General features: G+C 40.4%; 1 protein-coding gene across 3 annotated transcripts in view; it reads right to left on the reverse strand.

Annotated features, from left to right (window-relative positions):
• Window positions 1–46: 46 nt before the first annotated feature.
• The window catches only part of drp2 (dystrophin related protein 2), a 129,477-nt gene continuing 111,730 nt past the window's right edge, over window positions 47–17,793 (reverse strand). For 2 of the 3 annotated variants that reach the window (XM_080901124.1, XM_080901123.1), the window contains exons 18-24: window positions 16,564–16,629; window positions 10,636–10,701; window positions 8,683–8,829; window positions 6,477–6,729; window positions 4,394–4,511; window positions 4,107–4,193; window positions 50–3,668 (exon numbers count right to left, since the gene is read on the reverse strand). In XM_080901124.1, the coding sequence (XP_080757250.1) occupies window positions 3,649–3,668; window positions 4,107–4,193; window positions 4,394–4,511; window positions 6,477–6,729; window positions 8,683–8,829; window positions 10,636–10,701; window positions 16,564–16,629 (757 nt within the window). In that variant the 3' untranslated portion in view covers window positions 50–3,648. Of the gene's footprint in view, window positions 3,669–4,106; window positions 4,194–4,393; window positions 4,515–6,476; window positions 6,730–8,682; window positions 8,830–10,635; window positions 10,702–16,563; window positions 16,630–17,793 lie in introns of all 3 variants that reach the window. The other variant, XM_080901122.1, reaches the window with a different exon arrangement.

Here is a 17,793-nt window from a genome sequence, read left to right on the forward strand (position 1 = left end):
GAAGTCGAGGGCAGACTGAATAACAGAGTCAGAAAAAAAATGACAAGCACACAAGCCTCACAATGGGACATACACAAATCCAAATATAAACACAAAAAGAAAAATTAATATAAAACAGCCTGTATTTGGCACCATTCTGAGTTAACTTTCATTATTCAAATCTCAAAGGGATAACTGCAGTCACATGAAATAAACAAAAAAAAAACAATAACACGAGCAGACAAGGAGTTTGCCAAATACAAACTTTTATTTCTGTACACAAAGAGTAGAAAGCAGCCAGTAACCCACTTGTTATTACAGTAAAAAGCCTTTCTTCAGAAACCCTTTTTTTTTAAATACAGATTAAAAACTCCAGAGAAAAGACGAAAAGAAGTGTTTTGAGTTCTGGACAATAAAACAGGAAATCAAAAGTGTTAAAGAAGTCAAACATTATGATTAATGAGGTATATTAATGGTGATTTAAAAGAACACACAAAGAAGAAAAGAAACCTCATTTCATCAGAAAAAAAACCGAGTGTGTTAGAGTAACAAACTTATATATGTTGCGTGACATACAAGCGCATGTGTCCTTGTTACATATTTAGATGCGTGTTGGTAAACACAGGAGGGAGGGTCTGACACTGAGGCGGCAGATTAATGACAGGGCCCGTGGAGCATGTTGGCAAGCTACATGCAGTAACAGAAGTCTGAGCAGTGATAGCGGTGTCCTCTGGGGGTGACTCCGGCTTATGTAGAGAACCTTTTTTCACCCGGCTTCAGTCATGCCACAGGGAGCAGTGTGTGTTAGTGTGTGTGGGGCAAAACAGGAAGCCACTAGGAGTAAAGAAATGTGCACACGGATGAGACCTCAGATGATCACACAGTCACGCATCATCATTTATTTGGATGGCGGTGTCGAGCAGCAGCAGAGTGAAATGTTGGGACAAACTGTGAATTGCAATGTAACCCTGTAGTATAACTACCTAGTCTATGTGCGTATATGTTTGTGTCATTCTTTCGCCACTATATGGTGTTAAAATAAACATGACAACTGTTGATGTGCAGTCCTACTGGGGGGGTTGTCTCCCCTTCTTTTTCACAACCTGTCACTGCGCCATCATCTTGTGTACCCACATAGAAACGTATGGAGCAACTGAGAGCAATGGATAATCATCACTGTGTAATGAGATGTGTAAATACCAATAGATAAATGTCTATGAATAAACATCGCTTGTCATGGCTTTTTTTTTTTCTCCCACGAGCTGTGCAGCTGCTCTTTGTTCTGAGTTGCGAGAGCTTTAACAAAACAAATTCTCAAGCAGTGCTGATGCAGAGATGGGTTCAACAAATAGTAATGACTATCTTCAGCAGCTTAACAGTGGCAGGCTTCAGTGGAGGTGGACGTGAAGAAAAGGAGAGCTGTGTTTGGGAACCAAGGGCCTCTCTTGCTTCCCTTAAGGCTATTAGCATTTGTATTATGAATGGCACATCACGTTTCCAACTTGCAAACCTGTGGAGCTTTGTCCTTGGGGGCAGTTCCCTAGCAACGGTATCAAAACTAACAGGCAACGAGTGCTGAGGAGGATGGTGTCAAATGTGAGTGCTATGTGCCTGGAGGAAGATCCCATAATGAATGCAGCACATGGGTTTTAAACTCATGTATGTGGGGTCAGAATGATATTTTTAAAGTTTAGCATGGATTCTTCAATGTATATGAGAATGGGGTGGTTTGAGTACGGAGAAACACACAGAACCACAGCTTCATTGTTTCAGGCAAACTTTAGTCCTGCTTCTGGAGATTTTGCTGTGGCAGGCACATCAAAGTGGATCTCTCCCACCAGCCCTCAAGCAATAAATGGATTGTTTTTTTTATGCCTTTCCTCTCTTGTCTCTTAGATCTTTACTCCCTCCAAGCATACCCGGCACCATGGGTTCACTCATACAAGCCTTATTTAACCGGTTTCACCCTATGGATGCTCACATGCTGTGATCCACACTTTTCCATTCCAGCTGTCACTTCCAATCAACCACAGGTCTGTCCGGGACTGACAGACACTAGTGCACAAACACACTCCTGACGCAACCTCCTTCCCTGAATTTAAAGCATAATGAAAAAAGAAAGAAAACGTGGAGAAAGACTAACTCTTGTCTTTTATGGATTCAGCTCGGTTTTAAGGCATTAATTGACTGTGCTATGTTTAGAACAAAATACACCCTATGAGCTTGATACGATGAGGGTGAAACTATATCAACGACACATCCTTTTGTAAATCTAAAAGCAATTAAGTATGCATTAACATGAGGGGAAATGACACATGCAGAGTCAGTAGCTACTGTTCTTTTCATATCTACATGGAATGAAGGGATTATTAAGAACGGAGCTGGTGTGGGACTGAGTTATCTTGGTGTGCCTTATACCCCCCCTGTAGTTTTTGGAATTAGCATATCGAGGGGTGGGGGAGCTTTAACTTTTAGGAGCTCCTTCCTTCTGTCTGCACATAGCAGGAGAACCCTAAGATCTCAGAGCAGTGGCATGCATGCTGATATTTATCAGCAGACATTTCCTAAACAAAACACAATCCCATTCACAAAACAAATTGGCTTACCACTGAGAACTTGTTTATATCCTTCAAGATGAAATAGATCTCCATTTTTATGAAATTGGCCTATGGTGTATTTCTGGCGATACATCACAGCACATGTTATCGATCATGCAGGGAGCCATTTGGTTATTTGTGCATAATGTGGGTGGATGCGTGGGGGCTATTGCAAATAGGGGTGCGTGTGTAGCAGCATACGTGTGTGCACATACACTGAGTGCAGTTAGTGCTCTATGGGTGTAAAGGGCTCACTTAGGAGAGGCAAGCAATGAGTGCGACAAGCAGTGAGACAGGATTAGAGGAACACAGTGTGTGCATACAGAGGCGCTGTGCTAGCGGGCACTTTGGCTGTCTCAAATAAGTCATGGATTTAACTGATAATGTGTCATTCTGAAAAAGTAAATAAGCCCATTGTGGGTGCTGTCAGCTCCTTGACAGTCTGCACCACGCAGCCACATAAAATGTAGTCAGCCCAGCCCTGATCTAGCTTACACGGTTAAGCTTTAGCTCACCTCCTTGTTTCAAAATACAAAAATAACAACCATGACAACACATTCAGGAGGGGGGGGAAACACACACTGAAGATACAGGCATTTTGATAGAAACAATGGATGTCCTTCCTTTTCCCTTTTTGCATTTTTTTGAGGTTCTTTTCACGGAAGGTCTGATTTGTGCTGCAGACTGATATAAAGCTTCCCACCTCTGAATGACTACACAAATACTGGTAAACACAGTGTCTTGGCTGGGCATTTTCCATCACTTTAGTCTCTCCCTGACCTGCTGCTAACATTAGTTTCCTTTGGCTCGTTAACATGGTGTCAGGCTGCGCCACTGAAGCTATGAAGCACAGCCTGGCCAAAAGGACATCAGCGTGAGCCTTTAGCAGTTTGCATGAAAAAGGCTTTTAGTGCACAAAATTCCAGTAGAGGGTTAGCTCTAAGTATCATTGCCGCTGCAGTGGTCACATGGCCTGGTGTACTGTGGCCTGACCTCAGCTGCATAGAGCTCCTCCCTCTGCCATCAGGCGTTCTTTCAGGCTTTCTTTCTGCTCCTCCAGGCACACTCAGGGTTAGATGTGTGATGTGGTGCCTGAAATTAGGATATAAAAGAGAATTTAAAGAAAAGAAAAGGGTTAACAAGTTTAGGAGCACATGCAAAGGACCAAGGAAATGTTCTTGGTTATAACTAAGAAGGCTATAATTATTATAATCCCTTTCTTTGTTCAAATTGCAGGCTTTGGATTGCCCAGCAAATTGCATTTTAAATGCAGTGGGGCACTGTGGCAAAGTGTGTGACAGTGACACGCTCTGTCTTTCTCTGCTGCAGTCGCCCTCTTATCTTACTTCTCCTCTCTGCCATTCAATCTTTCCATCCCTACCCCCTCCCCTTCTATCGATCCACACTAGTACATATTTGCTCTCCTCTCCATCTCTCATGGTCCCAAGGGCCATGGGGGGAGCAAAGAAGCTGTCTCTGAAGTGTGGAGTGCTACAGCAGCAAAGATCCATGTAGCCGAAACAAACTCACCAGGTTCTGAAGGGAAGACGTTTCTCAGCTGCTCAATGACCTCCTGGAGCTGCAGCACCGTGTCCTGCTCATGCTCCAAATCATCTCCTGCCACACACACACACACACACACACACACACACACACACACACACACACACACACACACACACACACACACACACACACACACACACGGATTCAAGCCGCCACAGAAAATGTTACTTCTCAGTGAAAAGATAAGGTTTTACATTTAGCATGCATGCATATGTCAAGCCCTCATCTTAGCCTGGCTGCATGCCACTGACCTGCCGCTTCAGTGTCTGTAGTCTCTCTGCTAGCTGGCTCCCCATGGTGTCCTCCTCCAGACACAGGAGAAGACAGGGTTGATGGTTCTGATCCATTGGCCTCTGAATCATCTTTGGGCTGCTTTTGGGAGAGACTTATTACCATTCTTTCTAAATAACCCCTCATATCTATCATATTTCAGACATCAGAGTCATTTTGCCTTTCAGATAGCAATGAATGTGATGTTTAATGGCAGCCGGCAGTCCTCAAATGAGAACTCAGAGAAAAAATATTTAAAAAGGCAATTTTGCCCAACAGCTGTTCATCAGGTTACTGTGATTTGTGCTTTGATAGGTAGGTAAAAGCCAAAGGGAGTTGCACTGCACAGACAAGCATTGCAGAAAACAGACTGACACCACAATGGATGCCTCAATTCAGAATCAAAGGGGGATAGTGTAACTCTCGAAGATCTTATATGCAACATTCCCATGGTTCGTATTGTTTTTAGCAACACTGTGGCAATACTCCAGAGGTGAGTAAGTTCAGTAGCTGCTGCAAAACAGGAGTCTCTGTAGAGACTGGGAGGGATTCATACATATACTTCTAGAGACTACAGACTGCAGATTCTACAGATTTTATTTTCTGAGGAAATGAAACTGTGATATAGGTCCACAGAGAAAAGAATTCAAATAGCTTTTTTCCCTCCCTTTATGTTTTTAACCCAGGAATATGTGCCTCTTGCTCTCTTTAACCTGAAGATGCAGATCCCGTTCTTGTTCTTTCTCCTACTGTCATTTATTCCCTTCATTTTCTCTTTATTCTGTGGCCTGAGTGTGCAGTTTAGATACTCCCACTAACAACAATTTACACATTGCCATTATAGTAACCAGTAACTGTGAGTGTCAGCTCCCACTCGCCTATCTCTTTGCCACACCTTTCCTTTACACCGCAGTAAATCCTTTTATATGATGCTCCAGAGTGTATTAAGGCTTATCCTCTTTCTTAACTCCTTCCATACTGTACTTCTTTGTACTCCCATTCCTTCTTTTAAATGAACACTGTGTGCCTTTTTGTACTTTTATAAGTGTATTTCAAGAACTTTGCTATCTGTGCTGTCTGTGAGGAATACAAATATTGAAAACTGGTGAGGTTAAATTTCCCTCTGTGCCCCTTTTTTTAAACTGCAGCTACAGAAATCTGCAAGAACTATACAGTGCTGTGCCAAAATATTTGTCCTCTATCCAAAATATCCAAACCTACCTAATTGTCCCCTAAACCTAATAACTGGTTGTGCCACTCTTGGCAGCAAGAACTGCAATCAAGTGCTGGTGATACCTGGCAATGAGTCTTTCACATCGCTGCAAACCACTCGTCTTTGCAGATTTGTTTTAATTCACACACGCTGGAGGATTTTCAAGCATGAACGGCCTGTTTGAGATCATGCCAAACATCTTAGTCTGATTTAAGTTGGGAATTTGACAAGTCCACTCCAAAACCTTCAATTTTTCTTTTTTAACCATTCAGATGTGGACTTGTTAGTGTGTTTCTGATTATTATCCTGCTACATAACCCAACTGAACTTGAGCTGGCAGGACATTCTCTTCTGGGATTTTCTGGTAGAGAACAGAATTCCCGGGCCTTCCACAAAATTCAGCTTTTGTCTCATCAGCACACAGAATATGTTCCCAAAGATCTTCACTTCAGTCTGTTAGACAGATTCTGTTTAAGCTTTTTGTGATTCAACAGGTGTGTCAGTAATGAGACCTGGGCGTGGCTATAGTTCAACTGAGCGCAGCTTTCCAAAAAATGTGGTTAATCACAATTAATTCTTGATTTAAGGAGGGCAATTTGTTTTTCACGTGTGGCCTGGTAGGTTTGAATAGCTTTTTTTCTAAATTAATTTATTTTACATTTACAGCGATAATCTTTGTCTAATATAATTTTTTTTTAAAGATCTGCACCTAAAGTATTTGCCTGTAAAACCTAGTTGGTAGACTTAGAAGTACACATAAAAACATACAAGTATTGTTTTTAAATAAATAAAATCCATTGTAGGAACTGTTCATGTCCTTTCCAGGTCTCCCTCAGAGGTGTACCGCTGACCTGTAGCAGTAGCTCCCTGAGCCGGCGCAGCTGGGACTCGAGCTGTTTGTTGTGGTCCTCCAGGATCTGCATACGGGTCTCCAGGCGAGTCTTGTGTTGCCGGAGGACCCGTGCTTCAGCCAAGAGCTCCTCGTCCTGCTGCCCTTCCGCTGTAGGTGAACCGAGACCTCCTTCTCCAGCCTCAGTCAACATGGGAACTGATGCCGCCTCTTCGTGTTTCCACTTAAGCCGCCTGTACTCGCTCTGCAGCACCCTGAGGACCAACAGATGGAGGAGAACAGTCAAGGCAACTTGTTGGTGCAGCAAGCAAAACATCAACTTAGAGAATTATACTGACACAAACAGAAACGCATTATAACCTGACATTTGTATTTATGAGACAAATAATTTGAATGATTTACTAAATACCAACACATTAAACAATCAGTACTGCAGGATCCTAATGTATTATTGATGACTAACCACATGGAGTGCAATCTTCATTTTTAATAGAAGCCTTTCATATCACATATTTGTATGGTGCTGTGAATATTCAGTGGCTTTGTGTGGTGATTCGCTATTAAAACTGTTTATAGACTTGTGATGCATTGTTAATTGATTTGGCTGCTGGAAAATGATCGTCACAACATACTGGTCTATTTAATTGCAGAATTATCTGTAACTATCTCTTTGGAAAAGAAAATGTAATAAATACATAAAATAAAAACAAAAACCAGAAAGTCAGGGTAGCTGTTCTAATGAATGGTGGATGGTCAGAGGTTGAGCAGCTCGCCATGGCATTCATATACCCAGATAAGGTATATGAAACATATTTCATATTTTACAGGCTATCACTGAATTACATGTAGATGCAATTTTGTATTTTTTTTTTCAAAAACTGATTCACAGTCATTTAATGAAATTCATGTTTTCATACATATTAAATCTTCCTGTTAAAAAGGATGTTTTTTCTTCCCACTATCGCCAGTGGGAAGTGCTTGGGTTTTTCTGTTTTCTTGTAGGGTCTTTACTTTTGGCACTATATAAATAAAACAGAACTGAACTGAACTGAATTGATCATTTAAGTGATGGTTCTTGAATATAGGTGGTTGTACCACTACATTAAAAATCATAAAATTTCAGGTAAATTCTATATTATATTAGATACAAGCACATGTCCATCTCTTTATAAAGCTAAAAAAAGGTTGGGGTTTTTTTTGGGTTAAAGAGACCCAAAATAAGTTCTTAATTTTTTTTGCTAATTTATTGTTCTGTTATAAGCATCAGAAAAACCACTAAACAGCCTATAAAATAAGCTAAAGCAACCACTTTAGTCATTAATAAGGACAACAGAGCACACTATAACAAGAGACACAAAAACTGAACTAGGTCAAGGTTTCAGACACCCAAAGGGCACAAGTGTGTGTGTAGCTGTGTTTTGCTGTGTGTCTAGAAAGGTCACAACCAAACTGAGGACAAGGGAAATGTATTCATATGAGTCATTCAACTAAAGGATGCCTCTGGTAACCAATTAAGTGGAAAGGAATAATTAATTTGCTTCATTTATGGAAAATATCTGCCCCTGTAGTAACTAAAATCTAATTCAAAAGCATTAACATCTTGTGTTTTAGATATGTTTTACACTTAAAGCCAAACAATTCATAATAGACTCTTTGTTTTTCTTGTGCAGGACAAACTGAAGGTTGACATATGAGTGGTTTTCTTCAGGCAGTTCAAAGGATTTAGAGTATGAATGTGTTTATTCACTGCAGGAGGTTTGCAAATGACAGCAGACATACTGAACCGAGTGTAATACCTCTAAATAAACACGCAAACATACTTGTGTAAAATGCTTCTGGGGAGCTTTACTTATAAACACTGAACGTTAAGCCAAACTTTAAGGTTTCTGCAGCAAACATTATTTTTATCTTAGCCTCGATCATATCTAAAAGCAAATCAGATCAAACACCGTTTCAAATGTTTAAAATTCCGTGTTTGGATGTGATGCAACTGGTGTTGAAATTCATTCATTTTCATTCATTTATTTATTCATTTTCAGGCACAACAAATACCTATATTGAACATAAAATACACAAAACAAAAAACAAAACTTATATGTCTAATATGTCTAAAAGATGGGATTCTGGAGGATTTATTGTGCTTGAAAACACATGAATTCTAAAGAATGACGAGAAAGTTCTAACAGCTTTATTTCCTGGCTACAGACCTGTTCTCGTTCTCCAGGCGGGCCAGGGTACACTGGAGCTGCTCCTTATCCTGGTGTTCCAAATGTGCCAGCAGCATGTGCTGTCCACAGGGTGAGTCATGGTCCAGGGCTGGGCTGGAGTGACGCAGGAGGTACTGATCTTCATCCCTGAGTCCCCCACACAGGAGACAGCACACTGAGCCACCAGCACACAGCCACCAGCAGCACAAAGCAGAACCAAGAGCATGGGAGAGCAGACAGGCCAAAGCAAAGCAAGGCAAGCAAGACAGGAAGGCATAACAGGACGAGACACAATGAAACCAGACAGGATACAGCAGCTTGGAGCAGTGTGCCAGGTTCCCAGTCCAAACATTAAATGTTCTGCAATAAAACTTGCTCACCAGACCATTTAACACCTACTCACATTTATTAAAAATGGAAGGTACATCTTAAGCTGCACAATATATTGCTCAGATATTAATGTCCAATAACATTTTATTGACACTGGAACAAAAACGTAATGTTCAAATCTATGATAACATACCTAGGGCTATTAAACGATAAATGGATATGTGTTGTTGTCAGTTTATGTTGCAATAATGCTATTGCCCAGGCAAACCACTTTGTACAGCCAAAGTTAAATGAGAGGCATTCATATCAAGGAAAGACATGACGCCTGAGCTGAGTTACTCTGATACTCTGATACTTAACCTTCAGGTGCATTGATGAGACAATGTGGGTCTAAATGACCCAACTCATATGTGCTTGGGCTTAGTTGACTTGCATGCCTGTTACCTGACAACATTAAACTGCGATTAATATATACAGGTGGAGGTAAAGGCCGAGCATGCAGGAACGGTGGTTCAGGACAGTAAACAGCAGGATGCCAAGCACACACCAGCTGGAAGCACCGATAGCACAGAGCCGTGCAGCAGGAAAAAAGTAAAAAAAAAAAAATGAAGCATTGACAGACAGAAGGACGGGTGTGCAGAATAAGAACAAGAAGATACAAGGGCACAAAAGCTGGAAGCAACACAGCTGCACATAAGGGGAAGAAGTGAAATGCCATGCATACAAACACACAGGCACAGAATAATCCAGAGACAGAGTGTAGATGCAAAAACTATATGCATGTATATACATTTGTGTGACACAGCTCCATCCAAGCAACACACTAGATGCATGCACATAGCAACAAAGACAATGAACGCAGGTTTGATAAGCAGAAATATCAGTACTGAAAAGTTTTTGGCTTCCAAGTCTTTTACTTCTCTCTGAGTTTAAAACAAGCTCTTAATGTATCATCAGTCACATCACTCTCTGAGAGCATGTGGAAAGGTACAATAAGCACACTTCACACTGCACTCACACACATTACACAGACCTCTAAAGTGTGTATGTGGCAAAGCTACAACCTTAACTTTAAAGCAGAACCATCTCAGAGAAGGAGGAAATGGCTGACAGCCCACAGCGATGTCAACAAAATAAGACATGGACACACAGAAAATCATGATCTCAAACAACCCTAACCACTCTCTCCATGTGGCACTTTCTCAGCTTTCCACAATGAGGACTGGCTGCCTCATTCACATCAAACATCCTTATTCCTCTCACTGCTGTAACCCCGCCACTGCCAGCCACTCAGCCAGCTTCTGCAGGCACTCACACATACGCTTTGTGTATCTACACACAGCCACAGACCTTAATCGCAGCGGGCATGTGTATGATGAATAGAAAGTGTGTGCACACTGCTTGCTGTGGGTCATTTTCATTATGTGGCTGACTATTTATGCGGTTACCCAATTTTACCCAAAGAGCTGAACATACATGTACAAGTCTGTGCACACAAACAAACGCAGAGACAGTCGAAGCATCGCGAGAAAAGAGTGTACACACAAAACGCACACATAATCCCTGTGAAAGGCTGTGCTTGTAACGACAGGGTTTGTAGGGTGGGGGTGGTGGCATACTCACAGGCTTTCATCAGGAGACAGACTATCCGTGAAGAATGAACAATTCTGGCTCTCCATTTCCGCCAATCTGTATGTATACAAACACACAAACGCACACACACGCACACCAAGGACAGGATGTCAAATATACACGCAGTTGACACAGGTACACAAACACCCAAAAGAGAAATATTGAGTGAGATCAGTAAACTTAATGAAAAAGGAAAAGCAAGACATTATGTTTATTGCCACACACACTGAGAAAAAATATATTTCATCAAACACAAGCTTTAAACAAATAATCAAAACTTATTTTAAGCTGTGCATGTGGGACCTCTAGCCTGGATAGTAAGGTGCGCAGGGGCATTTGACTAACAAGACTGCAGAGTGGCAATAATAGAGTAGAGTAAAAGCTATAAAAATATCCACAAGGAGCATGCATAAAACTTTATTGTACATTGTCTACTCGCATACAGGCAATAAAAAAACCTTTTAGAAACATGCTACTGTTCAGCACCACAGACAGCATCAGCGGTGTGTGTAAGGCCACAGTGTGTCAGGTGCTCTGTGGTTTTTCAGCACCAAGGACAGCGCTTCCCTTCTGCATTATATCCTGCTGACTGTCAGCTACACTGTACATGCTGCTCTGTAAGCTGTTTTACTACAACACCAAATAAAATGTGTTGTGGCAGGGCAAAAAATGAAAAGAAAAGAAAATTAGTTTTCTTATTTTTAATGGAATACATAAGAAAATTGGGTCCTACAGAAATCACAGCAAGATGGACAAGGCAGGGGCAGGTAGACCCAACAGGTAGGTGAGTGTACCTACTGTGCAATTAACAGGCTAACATGTCTTTGAGTACTGCAAGATTCTGAACAGCATTTTCTGGGGAAAAAGAAAGAGCAGGACTGTGCATGACAGGTTGCTACCATCGCTATATGTCGTTGATTGAAATCAATAATTAAAATATAATGGTTAACATGCATTCTGCTTAGAAAATTAATAATACCAAAAACATCATTGATAGATAGAATGTTTACTGTAAGCTCAGTGTGATACTATTTTTAATATACACCTATAGTACTGCATAGAAACGTTTATAAAAATGACTTCTTGCCTTCCATAACACATTTACAACAATCAATAATTTTTAAATGGTTTATTAATGTTCCATATTGTACACATCAGCATAAGAAAATAAGTAGCTCAAAAAATTAACAAAAAATAGGTGCTTTGTGCCCCATCTTCATCTCTTACAAGCAGCACACACTTTAAAATACAATTGTATTCACTCTTTCCCATACATTATAAAATATGTAGGAAGATGTGATATAAATAAGATGCATGCATGAGCTGGCTGCATGAAAGTGGAAACACCAGAAAGTCAATTCATCACAAGCAGCTGCAGTCTGCTGAATATCAGAGGGTAATGACTTATAATAGCGATCCATGATTAAAGGGTGGGTTGAAATCGGTGGTCAAACAACAAAGTTGTTATTTGCACCGCAAGCGTCGCTGCAGCTTTAACCTCTTTAGCTTTGTCCTTCAAGTCAGGATATTAATCATCATGAAGAAGCAGCCCACTGATGCAAATGTGCTACGAGTCTTGTGCCTGCCCACATAAATACACACAGATTTGCCACATTAAAATAGTCTTCTTCACACACCGACACGCTACATGCTGAGTCATCTTTCGCAGTGTGTGGTCAGGTGAAGGAGTGAGGGATGGTAGAAGTGGGGATGAATGATGTAGAGGTTGTCAGGTGCATCCACATAAGATTCCATTTCTCTCCAGTTTTCTATGAGACCATAATACTGAGAAATGCAGGATTTATCCATGGCCTGTTACAGGAGGCCCAGCCTGTGAACCCGACCGCTCGTAATTCAGCCCGCAACACTATTCATCACAAAACCGCCGCAGACCTCAAGCTTCAGTCAGGAACAGCAGCAAAGGAGACAAGAAAGAGCAAAAAGAAATAGGAGACAGTATTGTTCAAGTTTCTTGCGCTTACATGTGTTCTAGCCTCATGAATTAATGTAAAAAAATAAGAAATAAGAAATGTGAGCAAAGGGCTATGGTTTAGAAAAATCTTATCTTACTTTCTTTTTTTAATGTAACAAGTTTTTTTTTTATTAAAGATCCCACTGCTTTCATCACAGCAGTGGCGATAATGAAAGAAATAAAGTCCTCATATCAATATTAACAGATTTTAACAGTTTAATAACTACTGAAAACTAGAAATAATCCTTAGCGAAAGCGACAGACCTCATGTCTGTTGCACAGTATGTAAAAACGAGTTACAACCAGAGGGGAACTGAATGGCAATCCACGCCTCCACACACTCATACACAAGATATGCACTAATATTGAAATCTTAATCTTATATTAACATTCATATTGTTATATTACTGTTCATATTGTTTATTGCACTTTCCTGTGCTATGAAATTGCATGAAATTGAATTGAGAGTGAGAGAGGACGTGCGAGAGGAGGAAGCAGATGCACTGTGTTTTTTACTGACTGTTCTAACCTGAAACTTCAAGTACTCTTCCTCTGAGATGACTGTAGAATATGCGGCATGGATTGTGTTTTTATCATTTTGCTTTTTTTCAGAATTTTGTTTATTTCTATGTTTATTGTAGTAGAGTAAGCCATGGGCAAATCTTCATCTGCAGTCCCTGGCCATGTTTTTAAGGTTGTCATTTGTGCTTAGAAACATATAATCATTTATATGCTGATGAAAGAGCGCACTCTTGTCTTGTTTTGCCGTGCAGTTGGTGGTTTTGTGTTCCAGCAGGGTTTGTGCCTAGATAAACCCAATCCCCCCCCCCCCCCCCCCCACACACACACACAATATGCCATCATAAAGGAAAAATATTAGACAAACTGAACTGACAGAGATTTTATCCAAACTTGAAACTGAAAATTCAAATAACTCAAATAAGAACAATTTCCCCCTTTTATCTTACATTAACTGACAGTAAAAGTAAGGAAGGAAGTAAAAAAAAAGGTAACGGAGAATGAAATAAAGATCTCCTCTTGCTGCCAGAGTACAAATAAAATAACACCACCACAATAAAGCGTGTCTACTCTTATTATGATGGTGCTCAGATGATGCTGGAACATACGAGTGGGCTTACACAGTTCTCCTTTTTGTGAATAAATGTGCGACTGCCTATTCTCATTTAGAGCCATTTGCAATTCTTTATAATTCATTGCATTCTCATTTGCCCATTCATTCATGCACAGTCCCAAACATATGCAGTGAATGCAATGGCCTGAGCATTGAAACCACTGGCGTTGCCGTTGCTCGTCTTGCTGAAGACATCTGTATACGTGCATGGCATGAATTACCATGTATATCACTCCCAACACACCTGCCTTATATATTATTTACAGGTAGAAAGAAAGGAGAAGGAAAGGAGCAATCTTGTTGCTAATGTATGAATAAAACAGTCACTATTGCCATACATAAGTTCTGTCTACTTGTTTTTTTTTGATAGTTCTCAGTGAGAACATATGAGTCAGCTCACTGCTGTCTTTTTTCTTCTGTCGAACTGTAGCACCATCGATTTAGAAGCGTTTATCATCCCTTATAATTCATTCATTTTTTCCTTTTGCCCATTCACTCATGCACAGACAAAAACATAACAGGAGACCTTTAAAACAGTTTGGGGTTCATTTTTCTTGCTCAGATCCCATCAATACATGTGGATGGAAAAAGCTGAAAACCCCCCGCATTAGTATGTAATTCACCAGAGCTAACAAAGGGCTCGAGATGGCAAGTTGGGCAAAAACACCTCTCGGATTTGAACTCAGTAAAACTAAATTGTACAAAGCTATACAGCAATCAGTTTTTTAGTGCTTACCAATAAACCTACACTTAAAACGTTCATGTTACAACACTGAAAAACACCTGGTGTGTAATATTAAATGGTTGATAAGATAATGATAACACCATAACAGCTTGACCCATTTGTGTGGATATAGAGTTAGACATATAAACATCTGTGTAAAGAATTGTATTCACTGTTGAACACATTTAGGAATAATTTGTAGAAAGGTTTTTGTTTTACTATTGCAAATAAACAAATTGATGCTAGTAATGAGTGTTGCACATGTATTGAAAGTGTTATGCAGCTTTTAGTGCCTCTGTGCTGAAACCAAGCACCACAATGGGGATGAAAGGTGATTTAAGTGACTTTGAACGTGGTATGGTTGTTGATGCCAGATAGGCTGGTGTAAGTATTGCAGAAACTGCTGATATACTTGGATTTTCCCCACGCAACCATCTCTAGGGTTTAAAGAGAATGGTCTGAAAGTAAGAAAAATATCCAGTGAGTGGCAGCTCTCTGGGCAAACATGCCTTGTTGATATCAGAGGTCAGAGAAGAATGAATAGACCTCTTTGAGATGTTATAAAGACAGCAATAACTCTAAAGAACTGCTAGTTACACACAACCATACTAGGTATTATCTTAGTACTGCTGACAATGAGTTCACTGTACTCAAATGACCTTCACAGCCACCAGATCTCAGTCATAGATCATCTTAGGGGTGTGGTAGAGCTGGTGACGTGTGATCCTATCATGTCAATATGGATCAAAATCACTGAAGAATGTTTCCTTGCTGAATATTTGCCACAAAATGATTAAGTAAGTATGGAGACAATGTGCGTTGTGTACTACTGAACCACATTATAGTGTCTCATCAATATGAGACACCATTTATTAATTTGAAAGATAAATCATTTAACTATTTTGGGACTCCATTGCTGGTGAGGAGCCCAAAGTCATTATTTTATATGCAGAAAACAGACATGAGAAACATATATAGTTTAAAGACATGCGAAATTATTATGGTACAATGAAACAATGTTTGCTTCTGAGAAAATGTTTCCAACTGTGCACATTTTTCTAAAATATTCTCAGGAGATTGAAAATTTGCAAATAAATGTGTCTTACTTTTACCAAATTAGATTGTTGTCTGAGGTACATGACCGCTTTTCCCACTTTCTTTATTTGTTGTTTATTTCTGTGATAGTGGCAGCTACAGAATGAAACTACTTGAGACCAATATGACTGAACAGCCTTTTCAGAAAATTGTAGCATGACTGAAAACAAATTATTGAATCCAAGATGACAAAATAGAAAATATGTTAAAGAATAAGAGAAAAGGGGTTAGATACCTATAAAAAGCAGCAAAATAGGGTGGGAGACAAAAGAAGAGAGAGATTGCAGATAGCAAAAGGAAAAAAAGGGGCAAAGAAGATATAGGAGGAGGGAAAAGGGAAGAGATAAAGGGGGTAAAGAGGACAATTGTACTTGCTTTCTCTTTGGTGCATATTCCCTATGTTTTGGCAGTGTGTGAAGCAGTTGTGTGTAAGAGCCTAGGGGAAACAATACACAGTGGCACACTTACCAAAACACACACACATATACACAAACACACGTGCATGCACACTGCACTGTGGGCAGAGCTGCCAGGAGTGTGGGAGTCCAGTGGTGTGCCCTGTATGCTGTCAAACAGACACTAAGCCACACCGACAGCTCCCAGGTGACCAATGGGCTCACTGCCCCAGTAAGTGACAAGCTGCTAGGCACGCTGAGCCCTGCTGACCTCTACACACACGTACACACACACACGTACACACAATGGTCACAAACTTCACTGTGTTTGTGTGGCGCATAAGAGTGAAGGAAACCGCTGGGTAATACAGCCTCTATCCTAGCTGGAGTACAGTGCACAACGCAGACAAATCAATACCTCAATTAGAGTGTGGCAAAGACTAAAGGGTGAGAGAACAGAAAGGGGAGAAGAAGAGGGAAAAGTGGGGTGGAGTGAATGTATGTAAGGGGGTGGGCGGGAAGGGGGTGGTTGATTTGGAGAATGGAAAGAAGACTCTGTAGTAATGATTTGATAGATAGCACAGTGCAGAAAGCCACATACCTGCTGGCATAATGTTCAATCCTGCTGTGTGTGTCTGCATGGGGCAGCTTGGGCGAGGAGCACGGTCTGGGAACAAAAGGCGCCACCGTCAATACTTCACAGATGCAATTTTTAACTCTTTCAAAACATGAATGTGTGGCTGCAGAAAAGCAAAACTGAAAAATTAGCATTCTACTACTACTACTACTACTACCACTGCAACAAACCAAAGAGACTTCAGGAAAAACTTTATTTAGGGAAGCACAAAGGGATTCTGACAGAGGTCCGGTGATTTTACAGGAAGAATGTGTGATGGTTTTGAAAGCCATCATCTCTGGCTTGTGAGTGGGCTGCATAAGTAATGAGTTGATCAGAAGATTAGGAGCGAGGACATCTGTATAGTAAGCTCTTTTTAACAAAATGGCTTTATGCACTAAGAATCTTGAGTATGTGAAGGCACAGCATGATGTTGATCATAATGCTGCCCTAAATTGAGGGGTACAGAAAAAAAGCCCCTCCTGACACGTAATGAAAGCTGCTGCATTTATTCGTTGAATATATTTCATCTCTAAATATGAAGGTCAAGCATTGTTTCCAATTATTTTTCCATTTTGTGCCCTAGGCAAATTTATGGATTAGTATGTTTTTATGTATTATAATTATATGCTGCTGCAAAATGACAATGCCGAGATGTAATCTTCAACCAAAAGCACTTTATCATATGACTGAGATCTTAGCTGGAAAAAGGCAATTTAATGGTCTTCACTTTGTCTGACGAGGGCAGGCTTAATGTCGCAAGGTCAGGACCATACCTTTTTAATAAGCTCCTATTATAACCATATACTGAATCTTTAGCTCTAGCTCATTGTTAGTTGGCAGGACAGATATTCCTTTATCCTTATTTGTCGGACATTTATAAAATAGTCATAAAAGATGACCATAAAAATGGGCCAAAACCTGGACCCATAATTGTGTAAATCATCCTGGGTACATCGTAGCCTGAAGCAATGCTTCACGATGATCTAATGGATGCTAGTCTCATTGCCTGTTTCCCACTTTAAATGAGACTCAGTCATGTGAACAGTGCTCCCGAGCCAGAATGAGATCACAGGACTAACATTATTTTAATCCTGAACACAGAGCTTTCTCTTTAACCCATCTGAGTGAGTCAGCATGATAATTAGCCTGCAACAGCAGGAGTATGTATGGGTGTAACAGTGAGTCAGTGAGGGACAGATGACAGGAGAGAGA

This window comes from Rhamphochromis sp. 'chilingali', assembly GCF_963969265.1.
Source record: "Rhamphochromis sp. 'chilingali' genome assembly, chromosome: 13".
Classification (NCBI taxonomy): domain Eukaryota; kingdom Metazoa; phylum Chordata; class Actinopteri; order Cichliformes; family Cichlidae; genus Rhamphochromis; species Rhamphochromis sp. 'chilingali'.